Here is a 26,502-nt window from a genome sequence, read left to right on the forward strand (position 1 = left end):
ACTTTTTAGTGCATTAGTCCACTAGCAGAAAATACCTACCTTTTCTATATTAAAGCTGAACCATTACATACTTACATTCAGGGCTCCACAATCCCTTCTGTTATATCAAATACTTTTATCTATATTTCAGCAACTAACACAACTTTTACCACACCTTCTCAAAAGCCTTGCCTTTTTTCTGCTTGCCCAGCTCCATAAACACAACTGCTAAAACCCTAAAATACAAAAAAAAATTCTTTAAAACCGCACATTAAACGATCAGCATTTTGAAAATACAAGTGGGATAGTGTCCAACTTCCAAGGTATCAGAAACGCTCACTGAAGCTTTTTACGGCAATAGCTAATCCTTGCCTTGCTCTGTTATTTCTCTAATCCTTCATCTGCTGAGGTTTCCTCAGCGCCTTTAATGAGGCCTCAGCTTTTGCCACATTTGCACCTTTCAGGCTCTGTGGTACCTGCAAAACACCTTGGCATGAAGCTGGCAGGTAACTGGAGGAAGGGCAGGCCAGGAGAGTTTAAAAGCACTAGTCAGCCATTAACGTAGCATGAGAAGCTGCTGGAGAGCACGCCTGGGGATGGGAACGCACAGCAGCACTGCATGTCAGCCCCAAGAGATACAAAGCAGGTGTACCGATTCACGAGCCTGTATATACAAGGCTGCTTTTTGGTTTTTTTAAACCTGCTGCTGTTTCACTGCCCCAGCTATGGTTCCCTTGCCACCGCTAGCACTACCGGCTGAGTTTGCCACTTCACCTGTGTGGAGACCTGCACTCATCCATTATGTTTAGCTGAGACCCCGTCAGGCTAATCAATTACCAATGAACTCAACACCTTCTACTTTATCATCTAGCAGGGAAAATCCCATGAGCATCTTAAGCACTGACAAAAGCAAGAAGTTGCATCAGGCAGGAGGGGCTGAAGGCAAAAGACGAAATGTGGCCATGCTGCCAACTTCAGCTGGAAAGCCAAGCTGCTGCTGCCACTGAAGAGACAGCCTACAAAAGAAAGGGCTCCTACAAGGGGAAAACACCCACTCTTTGCAGAAAAGGAAGCCAGTTAGGATTAACAGCAACATCTAGCTCCCACCATTTTCACCCTCCAGTACCAAGAGCTGCAAATAAGAAGCAAGCCCAGTGTTCTTTCCGAGCTCTCTCCTCTGTTCCTCTTCCATGGAAAGGCACCCTCACTTTTGGGATAACAGAATTCCGTGTTGTCTGACCTTCTATGGAAGTTCAACCTGAGTCTGGACAACCCGTGTGCTTGTTCTTCCCTACACACTTAGCTTCTGTGATCTCCAAGCTAAAGGACAAACAAATGCCATGATATCTTAACTTGGGATTACTTTGGTGACTCTACCTTGTATCAAAACTACAACGCTCTGTATACATAGTGAGCTTTGTCTTGGCATAGCTAAGATGCTACTCTGAAATCAAACCATCTGGATTTTTCTTAGCACAAAAGACAAGCCTACAGCTTTAAAATACCAGTGACTCCAGTCAATGTAGGATTTTTTTTTTTTTTTGTGAGTTCATGTTGAGACAGCTAGAAGGAAGCAGTAAAGAAAAAATGTGCATGTTGAATGGTGCATGCAAGCACAAACTAAACAAGATAAAAAACCCACTGAAATACATTTTCCAACCTCGGTAGTGAATTTATGCCAAATTCTTCTGAGAACTGGGTTCAAAAAGAATGAAAATTGCTGTAGACAATGAAGACAGAGTATTTTTAGCTAACACATTCACCTACACGAACTTTCTAATCCACCTTCTAGTAATTAAGAAATTAGGCTTCTATAAAAAGATTAACTGCCTTTTCATCTAGTTTTAGCACCCCTTTCCAAGTCAATGAACATACTGATCATGGAGACACTGACAGAACACCGATAAATACACGTACTTTGCATTTGCTATGATCACACGCAAAGCTTCTGGGTTTGTATATAGCTTTACTAAGGTGTGATGTATTATATATAATGGCAATCTACAAGAAAAGACAAGAGAGGCAAGAAAGCTGATGGCTTAGGATTCAGGAGCTTCAAATCTTTCATTTGACCCACTTCACTTTCTCATCTTAACATGATGACTACTGTATCGAACAGATTTGAAGTGGCTGTATCAATCGTACCTGACCCTCCTCACCTGTGGGGAGAGAAATAAGTTAAACACTGCTTTATTCTAATTTAACCATTTCTGCATTTAAATGTTGAAATATGGCCTTACAAAGTAACTCATCACCTGCTTCTCTTTAGTTGCAAAGGTTCGTGCTGATACTCAACACGTTCAAGGTCATTAAAAATAAAGACCTAATGAACCAATAAAGTCTAGAAACTCATTTCAAATTTCTTCTCCCAAATGGGCTTGTAACAACGACAGAAACAGAAGCAGAGTTTCTCAAGTACCCAGAAAAACTTGTGTCAATTTTCCTGGAATTCTTTTTAAGAAGAAAATGAGGAAACTCCAAAATACTGAAATGTCCCGCTTTTCAATGTTTAATCACAAAGATTCTGTTCTTATTTATAAAATGTCTATTTGAGACATTGCTTAAATAATTCCCTCTTGATTCTATGACAATAAAAGGGCAGCAAGAAGAAATGTTTTCAAACATGAAGAAAAGAGCAAGCAGATGGAAAATAATTTAGGTAATTAATTAGGGACAAATAAAAATAACTAAAACTAAATGCACAAGAAAAAACATTTAAATTCCTTTTTGAGTTTTGTTAGGCTGGACTCGATTCTAGAGCATACTCAAAACAAGACGATTCCTAAGCGTTGTTCATATGCATTAATAATTAGAGCTTGAAAATAATTACGATTCAGACAAGCCAGAATTGTCCAGAAAACAGCTCTGCTCTGTTGGAAACCAGGCTGCAGGGTTTTTTATGCAGAGCAGAAGTACTGACAGAACTAGCAGAGGAGATCTCCGGTCCACCAATGTTTATTTTTAGTAAATTCTTGAACACAGTAGAGATTCACTTAGACTAGAAGAAAATTCTGTATTACCAATATTTAAGAACCACAGGTCAAACCATCTGGATTACTTTGGTTGGCTAGCTGAAGCCCAGAAACCCACACACACGCTCTGCAGAGCTGATAAGGATCCAGCCGCTAACTAGAGTAGGAATGTAACTGCTTCCACACCAATGTGATTTTAGAAACTGTAGGTCCCATTTTATGCTTTACCTACAGGTTTGATTGATAAAAACTTCACAGTTATAACAGTCTTCTCTAGCACTGGATTCACTACCACATGATAGATTTATTTAAAACAAAACAAAACCCAGAAGAATATCCGATAGCCATAAAGCATGAATTAAAAAGCTTGGGACTTGGGTCAAAAAGCCATTGTCAAAGGGAATCATTATTCAATGACATTTTTCATTTTTGGTTAATGACATCCTAAAGGGTGTCTTCTGGGTCTCATAAAAGATCCAGCACTATCAAACATTACATCAGTGGCCTGAAAGTGAAAAATATAGTTCCGTTAATAAAATCTGCAGATGACACATGGCTAGAAAGAGCAGTAAAGAACAAGGAGGACCAGAAAATTGCACACATATATTTGAATTCCTGGAAATAGCTTACTCAAATGAAACACACCACTATGCCGCCTCCAGACCAAATGTATGCAGGGCTTTACTACAGCACAGAGCAGTAGACCTCCCATGAAGAGATGGGATCAGCCCCAAGAAAGCACCATTTGGACTTTTCCAAAAGTTTGGAAACTTTTCTACTCTCTGGGAAGAATGGGGGATTGGGGAACGGAAGGCACATGCTGTGAAAGCAGCCTGCCATCGGCTGGGCAAGACGTAGCTCCTCCTCCACAGCCCTCTCCCTCCCACTTCCCTGCTTGATGGCAGGCTGACCAAAATAATCCTTCAAGAATATGCTAATTTATTTTTATTTCTAATTGTATCAGTACCATTCATAACACAGCCCCACAGGTAGCTGCATCGGCACTGCTCGGGAGGCCATACACTGCGGTGTGGGACTGGGAACAAGCTGGTGTAGAGAGAAGGGCGGGAAACAACCGACCACCTTTGCAGCAAGAGAAATGTAATTCTGCCATCAGAGTCAGGCTGCGGCAGAAAGGCTAATGGGAGCCCTGGGATGCACAAGGATAGGAAAAAGCAAGATGACTAGGGAAGTTTTAACCCTGGGTCGTCACCCAGGCCAATATTAGAATACTGCATCTAGTCCCGGGAGATGCAGTGGGGGAAAAAAAAAAAAAAAATGAAGAGGATGTGGAGCAGAGCCACTGAACTGTTTTGTGCAGGGTGTAAATGCCTCACAGCAGGAGGTTTAAGAGCTCAAGCTCCTCAGTTTGTACAAGAGAGCACAGACAGCTGAGTTGGTCACAGCATGTAAGTACCTTCATAGGGATAAAATAAGTAATGGTACAGAATGCTGTACTCTGGCACAAAAACACATGCCAGATCCAAGATGGGAAGCTGAAACCAGAATTAATCTAAATAAGAAGTTAGAAACATATTTTGAACAGCGAGAGATTAACAGATTACCATGGAAAATTATACCTCTTTTTACACTCAAATGAGAGCAGGATGCTTTTCCAGAAGAGCATTTAATAAGAGTCTTTAATTTTCAAAAAATACTACTGGAATGAAGCTGGATGAAAGAGATGAAGCTTAGATAATTGAAAGATTAAGATCTGCCTAGCCTTAACCTCTGTGAATCAGTGGGCAGGATGAACCACCTCTCTCCTTTCCATGCGATTGAACCTCAGTGCCAAACGTGGGCCACACAACGACACCGTCAGGCACAGACTGCACCACAGAGCATTTAGCAGAAACCATTAGGCCCACGTGCACTGATGCAATACCAAAGACCAGGGCTGGGTGCAACCCAGCAGCAGCTGACAGCTTCTTATGCAGTGGGGAGTTGACTCCCATGCCCTCCCGCCTGCCAAATGCCATGACTGTTTTCTGCCCTGATACCAAAGGCCATGGCTTCACCTTTGACAGTTTCTACTCCACATTAATAATACACAGCAGCAAAAACGTGCTGCACATTGAATGTTTAGGACAGCAGAAAACAAACAGGATGCAATATAAAAATAGATAGCTCAAGGTATTTTAGTACCAATTATTAGTTTTCATATTTAATAACAAATGAGTGATGAAGGTCAAATAAGCATGAACAAGAATAAAATTATATGCCAGCTACACATTACCATAATATAAAGCATATGCTTCTTCACCGTTTACGAGTTCCACATTTAGGGCTAGATTTGCATACATTAAACAAGCACTCTGCGAGTTTTATCAGACAAGTGTCTGCTCCGTGACCAAGTCTGGTTTTAGTAGCAGAAGGGACCAGGAGCTTACCCATTGTGGGGAAATAACCTCCTCTCTGGCCGACAAGGATTTGTATATGACAGAGGACATACGTGGGTTTCACACTGTCGCTGCAGAAGCTGTGCCAGTTTTACTAAATATGCTGGAACTCCAAGACTTTAAAACATGGGAAATCCAAGGAAGAAAAAGATTTCATTTTGATGTGTTAAGTTTTAACATCCAAAAGTGTCAACCAAGTCCTACTGAGAAAAAATTGCAGCCAAACTAATATTCATATAAATCAGTTACACTCTCAAATCTAAAATAAGTTAGTAGGCAAACTACAGTCTGATACGACGATCCATTTAATTAGCTTTATATGAGCAGCTTCCTTCACCGACTTCAAATCTTGACGAGTTTCAGGGGAAGAAGATAACATTGTGGGGCTGACTTCTTAAAGCAGAATAAAAATGTAGGATTTTTAAAAACAAAAATTCAGGTGATATTTCATGTTATTTTCACTATTCCATATAAACATAGCTCATTTGATTTTCTGGAGAGACTGAAGATTTTTACTGGTAAAAGAAATTGCAGAAAAGCTAATGAAACTGGAAGGATGACAAATGTGAGTGGAACACACAAAAACCTTTAAAAATTGGAAGAGTTAAAGAAAGAGTGGCCGCGTCCTGAAATCACAGAAGACAAGGAACTTGAGCAATCTAGGGAAGGGAAAGACAAAAACTATTAGAGCTTTTGTTTTTCTGCATCACCTGTTTAACAAATAAAATTTATTATTTTATTATACATGTATACAAGAAAGTTTTTCCTGCTCCAAATACAAGGCGAGAGGATCAGGGCAGAATCTGGCTGCTCCTGCCCCACAGAGGAGGAAGGGGTGGAGGCAAGACAGCTCCTAGAGACACCCTGAGAGCAGGATCTCTCCTGTTGGGAAGGGAGGGACGCAGATGAGGATTTTATCTGCTGGAAAGAGCCAATTCTCTTAACAGCAACCACCCAAACTCCCTTATTCCTCCTGTGGCAGTAGCAACAGCAGCAGCACGCCAGTGGTAATGCCACCCAGGGAAAGACAATCTTCAAAAGCTCAAATGCTACCAGCTCCTCCTCACTGCAAGACTCCACACAGGGCAGAATTAGAGACTCGTAGAAAAATTCAGATTGCAAATGCTCTCCAGTGGGCATATAGACCAACCTCCTGCTCAGATAGGATAGCTTCAAAGTCAGAGCATGCTGCTCATGAAAGTCTCCAAGGATGTAGATGCTAGGGCCTCGCTGGGCAGAACTGCTTTCCCTTATGCTGAGCCAGAATTTGCTTTGCTGCAAATCATGACCGTTCCTTCTTGTCACTGCGTGCCTCCGAGAAGAGTTTGGCTCCATCCTCTCCAAGACTTTCTTTTAGGTGGCAGGAGACTGCAATTAGATCCCTCCTGAGCTTTCCCTTCTTCAGGCTAAGCTGCCCCAACCCTCTCATCCCTCCCTCGTGCGGTCGGCCCCCTGCCTTCCCAGTGGTCCTCAGTTGGACTCACTCTACGTTGTGAATATCCCTTTTCTCTGTGGGGGCTCAAAGCTGGATTCAACGTGCAAGACGCAGCCTCACAACTGCTGGGTGGAAGGGAGTAACCATTTCACCTGACATGCTGTCTGCGCTCTTGGTAACACCACCGCGCGCACAGCTGGCCTTCGTCACTACACGGGCGCACTGCTCACTAGCGTTGTCATCCACCACGACTCCCAACACCCTTTTTGCATCGATGCTATCCAGACACTTGGTCCCCAGCCTGCACAGATGATGGAGTTATTCCTACCCAGGGAGGAACCCAGGGTTTTGCATTTGCCTTTGTTGAACCTCAGGAAGTTCCTCTCAGCACACTCCTGCTGCGGTTCCTCTGATCAGCAGGCCTGCCTTTCCATGCGTCCACCACTCACCCTCCAGTTTTTGCAACCTGAAAACCAAGTTTTTGCCACCTGAAAAACAGGGTGCATCCACTTCTGGTGTAGGCCTGAAGATGGTAAACAGTATCAGCCCCACTATCAACCCCAAAACCAATGTTTAGCCAGCTGCCAGTTAGACTTCAACCCACTGACCACTACAGCATGTGCTCCTGCCAGGCCACCCAGTTCTTCCAAGCACTTTGGAGTGCACCCATCTGCTTTGAACCTCCTCAGTTTGGCTTTGACAGAAAATTAAGAGCCTAGAAATCATTATGGCAGAGTCTGCTGGCATGTAACCACAAATTACTTCTGTGAAATGGCTGATAATTCCCCTGAACAGAGAGCTACACACAACAAGGCAGGCAGGCAAATGAAAATACAATGAAGCTTTCCAGAAGAATGTCCTTCAACTCTGGATTAAGAGGATTATACCACTTAGCATACCATTTTTATAACCCCTCTGGTCCAAGTTTTCCGCAGGTAAATTGAGAACTTAAATTCCCTAGAGTAAAGCTACTCAATTCTTGCACAAACTACACAGCAGTCCGCTTTTATATGCTGCTTTGCATGTCTGTGCGAAGTAGTTTCAGAATAACTTGAAATCTTGAAGGCAAGACCACACAGCAAAACAACCATGTGTCATGGTCACACTGCAATATGACTAATTTTATTAAAATATATGTTGGAGGATTGCTATCATACAGTGTTGCTTTGGAGCATATTTAACAAAACCTTATCTCAGATCATCTACATCCTGTTTAATTATCTGGTATTCATGTGCACCAAAGCAATGCCACAAAAACACTGCTACGCTTTCCACTGAAAGATTCACATTTTCCATTGAAAAATACGACTAGAATTGATGGGAGCTGGGAAGCAGCAGATAATTCTCATTTTCCTCACGAAGTTCATGACCTATGTGGCACTGGACATGTCAGAAGGTTAGGAAGGGCTGGCCTTAAACATAAGCAACCCACATGATCTGGGCCTGGTATTTGGTTTCGGTATTAACCCTTCGCCACTTCATGTCGTAACAAGTGGCTCTCTCCTCTGTGCAGGAGAGATTCCTGTGCGCCCTGACCCATTGCACAATCCAAATGAACTATAACGAGGTACTAGTTGCAAGATTTCTGGAACTACAACAAAGCCATCCTGGCATCCAAACTGCAGAACAGGATGAAAGACTTTAAAGAACATTTTGTTTAACTTTTCTCTGCAACCAGAGCAGCATACTAGAAACTCCTTTAAAAATCATTTATTTTTAAGAAATGAAACCTGGATTTTGCAAACAGATGAATCCCAGACTGCAAAAACACCTGTGCTATTAACTTGAACTCTCAGAATAAACGAAAACTCTGCAAATTCTTTCTGCAGAACATTACTTTATGTACAGCACATACCTTTTTGCAATCTGGTAAAATGACCAGGACAGAGTCAACAGTATTTGCCCCAACTTATCCGAATTGGCAGCTTGTCCCATGATTAAACATAGCAGCAGAGAACTGAAAGAAACTTTCTGAGTCATCAGGTCCCGTCCCTTAGTAGTGCAGGCTCCCACGCACCGTCTAATCCTATCACAATCCTGTTGAGCTTCATCTTAAACCTCCTCAGGTTGTTTGCACCATTATTTGCTTAGTTAGTATACTTCAAGATCATGTAAAAGAGTAGTTAAGTATTTCCTACGTAAACCCTGCAAAAACCACATTTCTTAACTTATTTATTCGTACATAATGCACTGAAACATGTTAATACTCTTTGATTCAGGAAAAAAAAGAGTTGATACGAACATGTGCTTACACTAAAGTCAATCATTCAGATCTTATAATAACGGTAATAATGACACCTTCCCCTCCCACGGTTGTTCCAGGTAAGTATCTCTGTTTACTAGGAGATAAGTTGTTACTTCATAGAGAAATATTTTTTTTTAAATGTTATTTCACCATAGTTTCAGAGTGGCAAAAATCCGCTGGAGCTGTAACAGGGTGCTCTTGACACCAGTTACTCTCTCCTCCAGTCACTCGCAGCTGATCTGGAGGAATCTAGAGATACATAACGCAATGTCTGTTACTTTTGCTCTGAAGCCATACAAAACTTAAAGACGCCGTCACCAAGCCTGTTTAAACAGCACTTTTCAAAGATTTATAGGGTAAGCCATCCACGAAATGTTTTCTTACCACAAGGGTTTTAATTGAAACAACTGCCCTACTGGCTCTAGGTCGTGCAGGCAGTTCAGGACAGGAGGCATCCAGGAAACCCCGCTGTCACCATCATTTGCTCAGAGAAACTCGACAGAAGGGCCTCTCCCAGAGCCCGCCGGCAGGTACTTTCTCCACAGGCACCTGGCTCCTGTTAATCCTACTGCAACACAGGTACCTGTCTGAAGGAAAGATACTACTCTGGGCTTCCAGTCAAAATAATAAATGCTGCCATAGCAATCAGCTAAGGCAGAAAAAGAGGAAAGGTTGTGGCTGGACAATGTATTAAGGTATACCACGTATTTAAAAATATCCAGCATGGAAAAAGTATGCAACTCCTAATATGCTGGTTAAGTTAAAGCCTATTTGGAGCCCAGTCTCCAACCAGGTCATATTAAAGTACACAGTTTTGTGTATAGTGGATTTCCATACTTATTAGTTAACTATTCTAGTGGGCCTTGTAAATTCTAGCCTAGAGGAGGCCAGAGACAGAAAAAGGCATCATAATAAAAGGGACCGGGCAGAACGCCGGTTTAGATCCAGACGTGTGTGGGAGATGCAGGAGATGAGTTCATGCACCCAAGATTTCCTGAGCATGGACAGGCAGAAAAACCCAAACAGGGAATAGGCTTAGAGAGGTTTTACACAAGATAGCAGTACAGCAAATTTCTCCTGTTCTGAGAACACTTCCTTTGGCACAGCTTAGTGAACTACCTGGGTACAAACACGTGTACAGACCAAAACCTGCAAACACAAATGCTTAATTGGATTGCTAAATAATTGGCCTGATTTGCATTTAGACTGAAATTTTTAACTGTATCTGCTTTTTAAGTTAAGCTCAATACCTATACATTCATTTTTTTTCCCAAAGACTTCTTTTGACTGATTCTAGGCAGACTGACTCAACATGGGCCCATTTGTAGAATTTGAGACCAAAGATAAATTTTGGCACCAAATTTCAGAGTCAAAACTAGTGCCTTCGATGCAGCTCCCCACAAGTACTGGGACTTCCAGGAGAGAGGAAGGTGCCCACACTATACACGTCATTTATATAAATATATACAGTATTTATGAGAAAGGGAAGTGGTAGTTTAACTAAAAAGGTTTTACAGATACATGCTCTTTTGAAATCAGCGTAAGTAAAAGTGTTAAAACACCATTTCCATACAAGGGACAGATTCTCCTAGATTTAGAGATGATAGTGACGTACACCCCCAGACCCTGGGTGTACGCTGAGCATCTGGCCTGAATCTTTAACTGACATGCTAAACCACAGAAAGAGTTTACATCATTTAGTGTCGTTTTCCAGTTTAATTATTATTTCAATTATTTTAATATTATTTCAAAAATATTATTTTAACTATTATCCTACTGAGCAAATAACCTTCTTCTAAACTTAGTAACTCAGAAAGATATTATTTTCATAATCTTTTCTCTTCTGAAATAAACTGTTATTTTAATTTTGTTGACGCACAAAAGACAATTTCTGAAATAGTAATAAAAAGAGAAAATAAATAATAGGTAGCTTTCAGCAGAAGGTCTTAACTACTGAAAAGAGTATAACCTAAGCATTATTGGCAAAGGAGCAAGAGTAACACCTACCACAGATTTGGGTTTGCTGACTGCCACCAGATTGGCCAGAAAGTCTTCATCGTACAGCTGGCTAAAAACATGGGCATCGTAAGCCACCATTATGGAGACTTCTTCCATCATTTTGCCGGCAAGCTGCCGTTAGCGGCCGGAGCAGGTTGACAATCCAAGGCTGAACCTTGGCTCTGTTCCGTGTCAGTTGTTCACACCCACCTGAAGAAGCTAACGAGGAAGGAGTGTCACGAGAGAAAATATGACCCAGCAAATCAGCTCCCGTGTGAGCTTTCCTCTCGAGGGTGCCTTTTATTGTCACGGGAAGCACACATGAAACACCTGCTCACACTCCCAACACCCAACTTGCAAAAGGCATTTGCTGAAGTTTGGTGAAAGCCGGGGAAGTAGTTTTAATTCCAGTACGAGGCTGAACATGAGAAAGCAGTAGCCAAACCAGATCAGTATTAAGCAAGAAAAGATCCGTCAGTGCCTGACGGCAGGACTGGAATCACTTCTGTTCTTCTCAAACTTTGTAGCGATTGTTTATTCTTTATATCCAGTTTTCTCCCACGGAAAGCTGATATTCTTGTTAGCAGACTCTCGCTTTTCAATGAATTGCTTCTTTTGGCTTATTTGTAAATTCAGAGAGACCAGTGTGATGATCATTTCTTTCAGACATTCCTTGGAATTTTCCACAAGTTTCTAAATCTCTCCTTTAAACTCTTGAAAAACACTCACTTTCTCTTTTACGCAGATCCAAGTTGCATCTTGTGCCACGTAGATGGTTTTTGATTTTTAGCAGGAAGATGATGGCATCAAGTCACAACCTTCCAAAAAGAGTTCTTCAGTTATCCATTTGTAATACAGGGTAAAACAGTCATGCAAAATGCAATGAAGGCTGTAAGCTCTTCCTTGAATAAACTCGTACCTCCACGAGTGAAATAAAACCAATTTATGCAATTGAAAGTTTCCACAGTAGAAGGTTTTTAACCTGGATCTGGGGCTGGTTTGCTTTTAATCAAGTGATATGGTATCTCTTGTCTATGAGTCCTAAACAGCGTAGCTGCCTTCCAAATCACACCCAACTTTCCAATTAATTTATCATAACATCTATCTGACACAGAAAAAAAACAGCACAAGGAAAAAGTTTTGAAAAAAACATTAAAAATCAATATTCTCAAAACTACAGATGATTATCTAGAAAATTATAAGTGATTTGAAGAAACAAACAAGATGTCCCAAAAAGAAACTCCTTTCAGGAGACTCAAACAAGGTAAAACTCCTAACCAAATCAGCACTTCCGCTTAGACTCATCCTCTATGTTTTTATCTTCCCTGGAAGCCTTTTGTTCTTCCTAGTGAAAAATCATACCTGCTCAAGAAACATAAATCATTTCAGCCGTGCATTTGTCTCCAAAAAGAGCATGTGCTGGATGCCGCAAATCTGGTAGAAATTTCCAGTTCAGGTTGCTGGTAGCATATGGTATGCTCTCGCTTTCCAGAATAAACAGGGTTAGACCCACCTTGCTTTTCTCTTTTTCCTGTGCTCCTGGAGTATCTTTATCAAAGATTACATGGTTATCTAAATAGCACCAGGTGCTATTTGCATTTGAATAGGAAACTTGAGCAACAGCTGTAGCATACAGGATTAAAAACCCAACATCTCTTTCACTTAAATAGGGGGAGAAATTACATGTTATTGCTAGGAAACAGAGAGAGTTCTAATAGGCTTATGGCAAACAAAAAATGCAGCACTTGAGGTTAAATCCTTGAGACTAAAGCAGATTCTGATCATGCTTAACCCTTGCAGGAGGAAGAAATTTATTTTTTTCTTGAAATGCACCTATAGTGCATCTTAAAAAAATTTTCTTCAAAGGCTTGCAAATTTTTTCGAATTAATTCCCACAGCAGAGATACTTTAGATTCCGATCCTGAAATGATATCCAGCTTACGAGATCGCTCTCCATGTCACCTGTACAAAAATCATACCTGCTATGCTAAATTCTGCTCAGGTTTTCCAAAACGCTTTAAATGACTGCTTCCTCTTCGCTTTCATTGCCTTGTGGGGTGGGTATTTTTTTTTTTTTTTCTTGTAGCAAAAGTTAAAAGGGTAAGGCTAAGAGTGGCTCCTCCTTGGCTGCCTCTGAGGTGTGCTGATAAAGGCACCTGTTGTAAGAGGTAAAGCAAGTCCCTTCCCACAACCCCTCCCGCCCCGCCGGCACTGGCTCCGGAGGCTCCCAACAGGGACTGACATTACATTGGCACACTCATGTAGGCGCAGGGGAGAGAGCGGGCGGTGTAACAACAAACATCCCCATGCTAATGAGACACCAATTTAATTCTGCAATAAGGGCAGGAGGTGGAGAATGCAAATGATCAGAAGTACACCACAGCTGCAGCTACTCGGATCCCTTCCCTGATTTAGCCAATAGGCATTTCTATTTATAAGGAATTATGGACCAGAACCTATGTTCCCTTTTTTTTCATCTTAAACAGAACGGTGGCGATGATTTAACAGAAGTAATTCCACATGTTACTATTGTATTGTTGGCTGAATAATTCTTCTCATATCTGTTCTTAACAGAGGGCTTGTAATTTTGGCATGCTGCAAGTAGCAATTGCGAGAACTAACAACTGATTTTTTATGTTGGCTAATACATATCTTTACTTTAAAAAGGATGTTTTTCAGCTCTTATTTCAAGCTAATGGAGATGAGCTGCCCACAAATCCCTACAAACCTGCATTTTACAGCCATGTTAACAGTCTGTGCTATACTCTGAATAAGCACACAGAATTATAAGCATCAAGCCAGTTAAACTAAATCTTTCGAATTAAACTGACTGAAGCAAGTATGTCCACCCAGACATAGTCGTGGCACGCTCACACCAGAGGAACTGGAAAGGAAAAGGCAAGCAGAGAGATGCCCTTGACCACCTCCTCAGGCCACACTACACACTCCTCCCAGCATTTCAATACAGAGCCTTCCCCTCAGCCAGGGTCTCTGAGTGCTGAAGTGATGAATAATCCATCAAAAGACAATAAAAACCACACAGTGCGGCTTCATATTTCTTTAAATCAAATAGCACTTCTCTGTATAACACCACGTCTACCTTGCAGCAGCCTTCCTCAAGGAACAGGAATGCAGTCCCTTCCACAACATAGTTTTGAAAGCATACCTCCAAAGCAGGAATTTTTGGAGAAGCGGTTCAACCAAGCAGTCAGGACGACAGAAGAGAGCCAGCAGAAGGACAAGTTGAGCTGCAGACAACTGTTAACTCATTAAGGGAAGTAGCCCTAATTAGAGTTATTGGGATTTATATGCTGTTGGATAATAGAGGTGAATGGAAAATTCCTGAATTGAGCAAACCAGCTAGCTTAGCAAAGCAAAATCCTGCTCACTCCCAAGATAAATTCACTCTCACTCCACCCCCAGGAATGTCTTGCTGCTATCTGACGGGGATAGGATCTTCTGATAGACGGGAAAGCGTTACGTATGTGAGGTATGTGCAGCTTCTTGCTAAGCGCTCCCTTCCTGCCACCGCGTTTCTGAAACATAAAGGCGTTTTCTGCGATTTGCTTTTCATGTATTAATGAATCTGGGAAGATCACAGCAGTCTTCAGATAAGGAAATATAAAACTCCTTTCATAGCACTTGGAATGGCATTTGGCAGCCTCCAAGATAAGTTTACAGGGTTTTTTCCCCCAAATGGGAATGAATAACAGTAGTGTCATGCTCTTGTGACAATTCCCTTACCCGTTAATGACCTGTAAGAACTGTTTTGAACACGACCAGCAAGTGAAAAACACTTGGATACAAGTCAAACGCTTGTGAATCCCAAAGCACAGTTACGTTCCCTCCTCACCCACAAAGGGCTTGCTGGCCATAAGAGAACAGCAAATAGCCCGGATCTTCAGTCCGCACACTCAGTCACCTGTGGGGCCACCTAAAGCCCCCAGGGACATCGCTGCTGCCCTCGGGAAGCCGCCCTGCTGTGCCGAACCCCCGGCCACGCCAAATGCCTGTGCTGGAGCAAAAGGCAGGGGAGCGGCTGCCTGTCCTTCGCATGGGTGGTTATCCCAGTGAATTAAGGAGCGAAGCATTTACTGCTATGCTGGTGCAGCCTTCAGAAGGCTGCAATTTTATTCATAACTCCATTCCAGTTTTAGACATCAGAAGGTAAATACCTTTAGACGTGTTTTTGGATTCAAAGTGAGCACTGAACACTAAGCCATTGCTTGCAGGAATGCCCCATGCCATTCGATAAAAGCAGTTGCCAGGCTCATATAGTTCAGCAATTGCTTCTCCAAGTTTTATTTTTATTATTTAAAATGTCAAATAACATGGCCTATTTTTTTTTTCCCCAAAGAAGTGGGTGTATGCACCTGTGTTTCTCCTAAAATAATCCTCCAAATGTGTGGAAAAATCTGGGCTTGATGTGCTTTAGAATATGTACTTACACGGGTAAATCCTCCCAATTTTCAGCTATGCTGCATTCTCCTGATTTGAAAGCAGGCAAGACTGTAAACTCATTTTCGCAGATTAAAGCCAGCAAAGCCATCCTGCTGGAGAGAGCGAATGTTTCTCTCCCAGCAGTAGCAGAGGTCAGCATGGCTAGAATTGCTGAGGCACAGGCATTCCCAACAAACCGGTGATGCTGGCGTGCGCTCCCCCTCAATGGAAACGTGTAGCCCACCCCAGGGAAAGGCTCAGGACTTCGGAGTCTTCATTTTATGTTGCCCACTCTGCCTCTTCCATTATTTACTGTAAGCACGAATAATAGAGGAGGGCAGTGCTATCGCCCTGGTCTCCTTCAGTCTTACGGGAAAGCACTAACAGCAAAGTCACTGCAAAAGCAGGAGGAAACCTTTACAAATGTATTCAATGCTTCTTTACGGATTACAACGAACATAGCAGAAAACACTCCAACGCGCCTCTCCCCGCCTTGCCGAATCAGCTGTGTGTCACACAAAGGGTTTGTCCTGCACCCCTGCAACAACTGGTGCGTAAGGATTTTCTTCCATGGAGTTCCTAGATGATCTTTGAAGCTCATGAAAAGGAGTAAAATTATTTATTACCCTCACCTCTAAAAACAACAAAAGGTGGAAAAACAGGCCAGCCCATAGCTCCCCAACCTGTTGGAGGTCACTCCCTGTATTTTTAAAAGCATATTGTTGATTAATTCTGTTCTGTGTATTTGTTCTGTTTCTCAAAGAAACGGTTATTAATGCTTGCAATTTTAAAGGGTTTGCGTCAAGTTTGCACTTCATTTCAGGTTTTACATTAACTTGAAACTACAGCTAAAGAAGGGCATGAAGCTGCCTAAAACAAATCGGCCCATTTTGATGTCTAAAAACTATACGAATCTGAAAAAGATTAAACAGCAGCGTAGCTGGGATGCCAGCCTACAGGTACATATTCGTTATTATTCAGCTCAGTCCCTTCCAGATTATGTTGCAGCCTTTTAAATTAACTCATGACCCTCTTTTGATTTTTAATTAATTAAATTCACATTTTTAATTTATGTTTTCATATTTCTTTTCCATACTGCCTCTTTCACTTTCTAAGGGCTCTAGAAGGTATTTCCTCTCTTCAGCTAAATTTCCTTCAGATGTCAACTGTCTGGCAGAAATATCTTGCTTTGTGAACTTCTTTCTTGTCTGCCGAGAATTTGCATTAGAGCTGGGCTGACTTTTTGCTTGTTTGTGTTCTTCCAGAGGCGAAGGCAGCACAGGGCTCTGACCAGTCCAAACTACTGGTGCAGTTTATGGCATGGCCCTAGAAAGAGCTGCGGTGTGACAGGTGATAGAGGCAGTGGGACAGAGGAACAAGGAAAGAGCCAGACATCCCTGAGCCAGTATTGTTACCGAGTAAAAGGAATACTGAATCTTACTGTGAGATTTTGGAAATCATAGCCTTTAGCTGTTGAAAAAATAGATTTAACAGCATACTCAGGGCATACATTGTGTGTGGAACCCAATATAATCACCTGAAGTTTAAAACAGAGATGAGCATATTTCTTCCTTACCCATCCTTTTCTTCTAGCAAAACAGGGGATTTTTTTTTTCCTATTTGCAAAGGCAAGGGGTGGTAGTGGTGAGCTCCACGACACGCACACGGCTGCTCCACCCTAACCACTCCGAGTGCGGCCACACTAGGTTGCACCGCAGGCACTCCTACAGAAACCATTCAGAAGGAAAAGGCAGAAATTCCTAAACTGACTTAGAGCGTAATTTCCTGAAAAGCAGCAAGCTTCTGCCACCTGTTTCATGTTTCACCCTTTCTCTTTGGGGAACCATTTTTTATCTCCTCCCAGTTCAGTGACGGCAGAGGCCCATAAACAACTCAACACCACAACTGAGGGAGGCAGCAGCAGTTCAAGAGCAGGGCCATGTACCAGGGACCTTCCCACATCTGCCCCAGGGCTATGACCAGTGTCTCCTGAATCTATGCCCTCAAGAGTTCAATCAATACAAACGGGTCCCTCCAGCTGCCAAAGGGACAAACATTAACAATCTGTTTGCCACTGCAAATGTCTCTGATACATATTCCCTGGGGCTATTAACCCAAGAACTGAATAATGTCTATATGGCATGCAAATGCCATTGAGAGCTAAGTTCCAGAACAAAGTGATCCTAACCAACACTACTTGTGAAGTGTACTTTAAACTTGTTGCATTTATCTTGTCAACAGGCACTAGAAAGAAAAAAAAATGGGGTCAAGCATATTTTCCAAGAAAATTAGCACAGCAGTTGTATAGTAGTGCTTTGCACTTACAATTATTTATATGGATTTCTGGCTCGATTTCAGTATAGCTTCATTTAGGGATTTTACCCAAAGAGCCCACAGGCTAATGCAAGCAGAGCCAAATTTTATCAACCAAAACTTCATCAGAGTAACAGAACTAGTTCAGGCTTCATACAAACAACAATCATACAGCAAGTATATATCTGTATTGCTACCTTCACCTATGGTCTACTGGCTTTTCATTTAGAACATAAGATCAGCAAACAAAAGACATTAATTAACATCATGTAGCACATTAAATAGTGACATCTGTCACACGAAGAGACTCAGACTGGGGCCCAGGACTCGGGGTTTCTCATTCCAAACCCACACCTGACTTTCTTTCTCAAGGTAGATACACCTCTCCATATTTATCTCTCCCTCCCCAAAGAAATATTAACAATCCTTATCCACCTCCCAGAGAAAGATTAATAATGGTAAAATTTATGAAAAATGCAAAACTGTAAGTGGTGTTATTATTGTTGTTGTTATGATGTTGTCCGACAAGTTTTCTCCAGAGTGCTGTTAAATGTCTTATGAACTAGCCAGGCTGCACAGGGAGGTTGGACCCTGCAGCAGAGCGCGACAATATGTTTACCTGGATGACCTGTCTGAAGTGCCCCGTATCACATCAGATTTAGTACCGTTACTGATGGTCACTTTGCACCTGACCTTTAGACTGTGACAAGAAAAAAGGCAGAAAGCCCAAAAGGCTGGAGAGCCAGACACTATGAGAAATTCTTGTAGTTAAATAAAAGAAAGAAAGAAAAAGGCAGGACCACAGCACATCCTCTGTCCATCAAAACCGCTGGAGCCAGCCAGGCACAAACCCACCAGAACATACTCTGCTGTGCAATGATTAGACAGGGGCTGCTGTGCTGGTACCCCCGGAGCACCACGGCAAAGGCCCAGAAAGGTCTGTGGCCATGTCTTCCACGTGGACCCCCTGACAGAAGCCTCACGGAAAAGCTGAGACATTTCTATGTGTAAATAGTATAATAGCAATGGCATATTCCCAAAACAAAAACTAAATCCACAGCATGATTGCTTGGAAGATGAGATAAAGAGTAATTAAGACTGAAATGATGCGGGTGAGCAGGAAATGGCCCATGGTGCCAGCTAAACTGGACTAAACCAGACAGACGAGTCCGAGTATCTCGGCAGTTGAGGTACAGAAGTCAGACAGTTTGATTGTGAGATGCAGTCTAGACTGAGGCATGCTTGAAGACTCTGAAATGACATTATTTCATGCATTATACATTAAAAGTACAACTACTGATACTTTCCAGGAGAGCACCGTGTCCCACAATGCTGGAGTTAAAAATGAAAGCATTAACTTGGAGGTCAAAGGACTGAAAACAGCACTCGCTAGTACAGATTTATACCAAAGATGATTAACAGCAATCTGATACAGAAGGCATTTGAGATGAGATCCATTTGCTGGGAAAGACGGAAGGCAGCTAAGTCTCAGTGCTCCCCTGGACAAATTCCCCTGGAATTTGTACAGGTCAACTCCAGAGGAGGAAAGAAGCTCAGGACCGTGCAAGCTGATCAGCCGTATAAAACTACCAGCAGCATCCACTAACCCAAGCTTCAAATAATCCTTTGCTGCTAAATCCCTATTCATCATCGTACAGTACAGTGAAAGGGAAATTCTGTTCTCAGAAGATGATTATGAGACAAACTATTTCAGTGCTTAACTGTGCTGATCTACTCTCCTACTGTGAAAATCTGCATCTGTGTTTAATGCTTCAATATACCACAATGAGAAAAGCTTCTGTATTTACATACGATTTAAAGATTAACCTGTCTTGATTTGACTGCTAATAAGCTTATTTTAAGAGCCCAAATGGTATGTATGGAAGGGGAGAGAAGGCAGGTTCTTACACAAGTATCAAAGAGCTCCCTACGTGATAATGAGGTATTTCTTCAGACATCGGAGACCTGAGATATTTCCACATACTCTTCTGCCCTGCCCATTTGTCTTAGTCCAAGTTTGTCTTTTATTTAAAATCTGGACTATAGATCTTGTATTACTGCTACTATTATATCCATGCAACTAAAGGAAAGGAGATACTCCCTAAAAAAAAAATAATCAGGAATTGGTCCAGCTTAGCACAGATGTCCACAGGGCAACAGAACATTTTCTCCTTGTATCCATGTGCTCAGGCTGGGCACAATGGACTGCTCAAGCTGAGGTCAGTATTTCTGCCATGCGTGCAAGGGCTGTGCTCCCTTGGAAGCTCACTCACTCCCAGTGCTCCTGCTGACTCCCCTCCACATCCAAATAAAGAGCTATATTTAGAGAGAAAATTGAGCCACAACTTCTAATCTGTTCTTGATTTTTAACATGCCTTTTATATAGGGGAAGTGCTTAAGCAAAATTCCTTCTGCAAGGAATGCAAGGGAAGTGCCTGGAATGAAAGAGAGCTAATTTTTGCTTGATTTGAAGAAAAAAAAAAAAAACACAACAGCAAACAAAGAAAAACAGAGGGTGCAATAAAATTTAGGATGATTTGCAAAAAGAAGTTTTAAAAAAGAGATTTCTACCATAAAATTCCTCAATTTATTTCCAAATCATACTTTTTATATGATGAACATCATTATTTTCACTGTTTGGAAAGTCAGTCCCCTAAGCAAAACAGGAAAACTGTGCTAAAAAATGGGAAAGTCGGGTATATAACCATGAAAAAGTAAGAGAAACCATTCTTTCGCTTCTCTCAGTTTCGATGTTGGTTATGAATGATAAGGCAGCAGTTTCAGGCTACCATTCATTGGTATTCCTAAAGGATGCCATTTATCAAATTTCAACTCTGTGTTTACAGTTCAAATTAATAGGGGGGAAATCAGTGTCTGCATTTGTTCACTCATTTGGAGACTGCAAGAATAAACCCTAGGGGTTTGTTCTTTTGCCTACAACAAGTGAACTGCAACATTTAATCTGATGGTGTAAACATGATGCTGATATGAAAATGAAGGAAAATAAACCAATTTATAATAAACTAATAACTAACACAAAAAAGAAAAGCTGTATTGCTGTCTCCATATGGATATTATATGTAATGTAAATCCAGGTGATCTCTGTAATGGTTTGAAAGGTTACAGATGTCCTTCTCTGCTGCATTTGTGGGACAATAACTCAGTTTCTAATTGCTCTTTAAAATTAATTACTCTTTAAAAGCAGTGAAGGATTTGATCCCCTTTCTCAGCCACATGATGGTTGTCTCTTGGAATGCCACACCACTATTTTCTTCTCTAGATACACCTCACTGCAGAACTTCACGATAACCTGGAGAACTAAACATGGACTTAGCAACACTCCTGGGACTGGAAGAGTTGCCTGGGGATTGGCAATTGATTTAGCAGTACATTAACTGGGCTCCCCCCAGTTTTAAGGAGAGTGAAATGAATGAGTCAGACTGGTGATTCTTGTAATACAGCGTATCCCTGACATTGCACAGTATTGACATTACCGAGACGGATGGTATCTCTATTGAGCTGTCTTGGGGAAAAAATAAAAAACAAAAGGATAGTTTCCTTAACACTACTTAGGACTACGAAATTGAGAAATACCAGAAACATCTGAATCAGATTTTTCTTATCTCTCAGAATGGAGTATAGCAGCAGCAAGAGAAAAAGCTCACTGTGAGCTAAAGATGGAGCACCCTACCTTGGCCAACTGTTATCAGTAGCACACTGCAAAACATTCAGGTTATTTTCTTGGGCAATACTGTATTTTTATTTCCCCATATTTTTTTAATTTTTCTATTAGGAACGTACAACCTGTGCTCCCTTTATCAGCACTGTTTGCATTCTTGTGCTCTTCTTGGATCTTTCAGAGTTATGGGATTTCAAAGTATAGACAGCTGGCTGGGTGCAACACCACCAAACATACAGCAAGAGGCAGCAGCACAAACCAGCCATCAGACACAGCCATAGGGCAGCTGTGTCTCCTGTAATGCCTTTATCAGCTCAGGTATACTTTATCCTCCCTCAGCATTGCAGGCAACCCGACATTTTGCCAGAGCTCTGAAAGTTCAAGAGCAAAAGCTGAGTACATCAAGTGGGAAGAGCCACAAGAAATGCAGTGATCCCCACCCACACTAGCCACTTGCCTGCTTCTGGGTGTAATTCAAGGTGTTAATCATTATCTTCCACTCCCTAGACACCTGACATCTTCCTATATGAAAGATCCTTTTCTTCCTATCTTCAATTAATGAAAGTAAGATCTGTTGACTCAATCTTTTTAAACATAGCTGAAACAACTTCTCAGGGCAGCAGAAGCTATTCCTGGGCATTTGAGCTGGTTCTAAGCCTCCTGTGTTTTGTTCACAACGCAGCTTAGAGAATACCTGAGATAACTTAAATACTTGCCCAAGCACCTAGCACATTTCTGAGCTCTATGTGAATAACAGTGCCAAAACATACATGCTAACACAAACAGCACAGCTTGGCTTATGAAATCTCAACCATATTAAAAAAATACTTGGAGCCACAGGTCAGCAAAGGTTTTACAATCAACACTCCTCTGGACGCACATAAAAAGTGGACATCCCAGTGACAGATGTGTAATAAATGACAAAAAGACCAAGAGTTCATTTTGAAAAAATCAGAATACAGAATGAGCATGCCAACCCACTCTCAGAAATATTTTAGTTTTCCAAATGAGTAACTGAATGCTTAAAGGAATAAGGGGAAAATTCAATTTGGACTTCAAACATCACCTTCCTTATCTCACTTTGATGGGAAAAAAAATTACATTTGGCCTTGTGCACAACCCCTGTTCTGCAGGACTGCATGTACAAAAACAAGTGTTCACGTGCTTCCCTTTGTTCTCCTCCAGAGAGGGTCAGGTAATGGATGGATCATCAAAGCAGAAGGATCATTTTCTACCAAAAAGAAGTCTGTGATGAAAACTACAACAGACAGACAAAGAAGCTGTCACAGTAGCAGCCAAAGGCAGTAAGGAGAGAACCAGAAGGCAACAGCTGTGGAAGAAGTATAGTCCAGAGACTCAGCTCATGAATATTGTTCTGCTTGCTGAAACAAAAAGGAAAAAAATATTAAAGGCAAATGGGGAAAAAGACAGTTTGGTACCTGTTTGTTCCAAATAAATCTCTACAGGATTCATCCTCCTCTTTCTCAAGCTACAGTATTGTGCTGGAGAAAAGGTACAAAATACTGGAGCTTGTGAGAGCATCTGACTTGTTTCTGAAGCCTTTACTGAAGAGCGTGGCAGTTCTTTCATCAAAGTTATCATCGCGCTCTAATACCGATGCTGACGTGACCGGCGCTACCACAACAAACACAGCCAGGCTCTGTTATAGTATATGCACTAAGTGCTTTCCTGGTTGTGAAAAGTGATTCTGATCAGTGGTCCTGATTTTTTGCTTGACAAGGAGATTCTCTGGGTGACACATGATGAAACAGTGCACACAAACCACTTCCACCTTCCCCCATCTTGGGAGCACATCTAGAACAAATGGCACGGTAACAGCTTCATTACTTGTCTGCCATCCTCCTCTATCCACATGCAGCCGCTACAAACGCCCTGCCAGTTTATCCCCTGCCAGTTTATCTACACACCGAATACTCCATCAGCAACCTGCTCCTCTCATTGATACAATTTAAGGCAAATCTGTGCCCTGGCCAGGATCCCAACCCCACCCCACAAAAATGCAGTTGTTCCTGTAGAACTGCCTCTACAGCAGGGCTTTTCCCAGCACTGCTGGGCGGGTGAAGGGTAACCGTCTTTTCACTCTTTGCAGATCTAGTTAGGCTACAAGAACCCCGGAATGCGGACACAGCTGAAGTTAAAGCAGCCAGAAATAAAGTAAGCAGAAAAATGGCTTAAAGCCATCTTTGTTCTGACCCTTTTTTTCCTTACATCAAGGACTGTTGGGACCAAACAGATCCCCAGCTGCTATCTCACACCACGTAGAGCAGTCCACAGCCAGCTATGCTTTTAAAGTATACTTTGAGCACACTCCTGGATGCCACTCCAGCTCGACAAATATCATGAGGAGTTTGCTCAGCTGATGAACAGGAACACCAGGAAAAATAGGGTAGAGGATGGTATTGGAGAGAAGACAAACAGATATGCAAGTAAAGGCACCCTGCTGCAACTCAGAAGCTTACGGCTCTGCTTCCACATTATGGAAGAAATCTGTTTAGCTATATAAATAAATAAGATGTATACGTAAATAAATAAGAATAAGGGTGGGCTGCAGGAAAGCAGCTAGACTGTAGCCCCTTCAGTATTTTGGAGGTTGCTTAGCAACAGGCTGGCTGCTGCAGGGCTGAAGTAGCATGAAATTAGCAGCTTTTCAGCAAAAGACAAATTGAGTGTAAAACTGGGGAGGTGGCCGTTGAGTGGCAGCAAGGAGAAAAGCATTAACTGGTGAATCTGATATGGTTGGGCATCTTTTAGGAGTGTTTCCTGAGTGCGGGGAATCTTTAATTAATGTGGCCAAGGAGCTTTGTCCTGCCTGGGTACTGATTAATTCCAAAGCACGCCTGGCAATTTAATAATTCAATCTTGATTAAACTGACGGCCGTTGCAGTCACCTCATGGGTTAATTACTTATTAACGATCTTAAATAGCTCAAACCCAATCATACCAGACTACCCTTGCTATATTAGTGCCAGTTGACTATACACCACATTTTCAGTTGCAGAGTTATCTAATATAATTCCTCATTATTTCAGCTCCAGGTTATCTCGATGCCATCTCTGCATTCACTTAAGGAATTTGCTTCCTGTGAATCCTTCGAGAAACTGAATCTCAACTGCATAGATCCACTTGTTCTGGCCAAATAATTCCTCTAAATCATACTGCTTCTCTAGCCTTCTGGAACAACCCCGTGTGGACACAGAGAATCATTATATAGACAGCTATTAGAGAGAACTGAGTTATGAGAACAGCAAGAACAACGTGTACACGTTTCATGGAGGACTTAAATGGGAGTTTTGAAGGAAAGGTTTTTCTGGGTCACTTAATCTGGGACCAGATTGTACCAGTTAATTGTTTTCCACCGCTAAATGGGCGTGAAGCTGGTCCCTGGCAGCAAGACACAACCAGGGACCCGTATAGCACATAGTCCATTGGAAGGTGGTGTAGGAAGGCAGTCGGGTCAGGAGAGATGCTAAGTGACTTGTCCAGGCACTGAACTAGAGGAAGAGAGAGGAAACGCAGTGTCTCTTTTCCCTGCTTTTTACATACACACAGAGCAGTGATAACTTATTTTACTCCTTATTTACAGAGTAGCTTTTATTTGTGTGGCACTCCAGAAACAGAGTAAGACCTATCTGAGGGCCTACATGTGAACAAATTTGCTTGGAGCAGGGCAACTTCTCACCTGCATTTCATCCTCCTTAGTGCCCCAACACAGCATTTAACTGTTCCTGTGAACTGGGTAGAGCGTATACAAGCCATCACCAGTTCTGTAGGCAGTAAATTACGTATTGTGGAGTAGGTTGGCTGTTTTCAATCCTTATAATTTTCAGAATGATTTCTGGGTCCTTGGGGGCTGCACACAAGAGATGCCTTTGGCAATGTTTTGTTTTCCTATTTGTCTGGAGTTGAAAAGAAGGCAACTGAGGCTCACTGATGTGGCAAACACTTAGGCGAGATGCCCTCCATTTCCTTAATGAGCCTATTAAACAAATCTATCAAAGGTGTAACTACGAGTCTCAGAGGAAAGACAGAGAGATAACTGACTATCCTGAGATATTCCTAGTACACGTACACAAGAAAACATCATATAGGCTACAATAGTTAATTGGGAACAATATGATTCTGTTACTGGAGAAGTACATCAACCTAAAATACCTTGACACTTTTCCTTTTTGCATGGCCAGAGTTAGCTGTGCCTGAGCATACAGCTTCACCGTCTGCTTCAGCTTCCCCTCCTCCGAATGGGAGATGATAAAATCCTGCTTCACGGAGCTGCTGTGATACATTCATCTCTGGGGTATTTGAAGAGTCAAGCTTCTGGTGAAACTGTTAGCGCTCCCTGAACTTGAGCACAATGAGTGACTGAAGGGAGATAGTCTTGGTTTAGGTCACAAGAGCCAAAGACTGTATCAAAACTCAAAAGGAATTTTATTCTCCACTTTCCTGAGTGAATCCTTGCAGATGTGCATCCCAGGATTTAATCTCCCCAAGGAGATTAAAAAATACTGCTATATTAATACAAATATACTGGTTACCAGGCACACAGCAACTGGCTCACATCGCTCTCCACCACACAGGATTTTATTTAAAAGGTTAACTATTACACAATACTACATATTTTCCAGTGCTTAGCCCCACTTCATGGGGAAGCGGTATTGCTTACAAGGCTAGCAGCTGTGTGCATCACCTGTTGAAGCTGGCTAACTAGTATATGCCAGGCTAAGGTTCAGTGTAATACAGACGGGGCTGCAGGCTCCCTCGCTCTGGTACCGCCAGTACCAGCAGCACAGGTCAGAAAGGGAAGTTACAGAGGGATGAGCACAGAAGCGCTTCCTTCCCTTCACAGGACAGACAGATGGAGCGGCTGCTCAGCCGTGACACGAACCGAGCGCAGAAGTAGAGCCAGGAGAGGTTGTAAGTACTGGAAATTACCAGGGAGAAGAGATTTAGTAAGTGAAGGTACAGACAAGCCTGAATCTTGTGTTCTGATCATGTATTAAGAGCGGAAAAGAAGGAGAAGCGGG

The 26,502-nt window shown here is 42.0% G+C and overlaps 1 protein-coding gene across 11 annotated transcripts in view; it reads right to left on the reverse strand.

The window, feature by feature from the left end:
• The window catches only part of RABGAP1L (RAB GTPase activating protein 1 like), a 266,858-nt gene that overhangs the window by 26,390 nt on the left and 213,966 nt on the right, over nt 1-26,502 (reverse strand). The window contains exon 1 of one of the 11 annotated variants that reach the window (XM_082312694.1): nt 11,038-11,155. The exons of the other annotated variants lie outside the window; for them this stretch is intronic. Within the exon in view, the coding sequence (XP_082168820.1) occupies nt 11,038-11,148 (111 nt within the window). The 5' untranslated portion in view covers nt 11,149-11,155. Of the gene's footprint in view, nt 1-11,037; nt 11,156-26,502 lie in introns of those variants that run through there. 11 annotated transcript variants of the gene reach the window in all.

This window comes from Platalea leucorodia, assembly GCF_965183815.1.
Source record: "Platalea leucorodia genome assembly, chromosome: 5".
Classification (NCBI taxonomy): Eukaryota; Metazoa; Chordata; class Aves; order Pelecaniformes; family Threskiornithidae; genus Platalea; species Platalea leucorodia.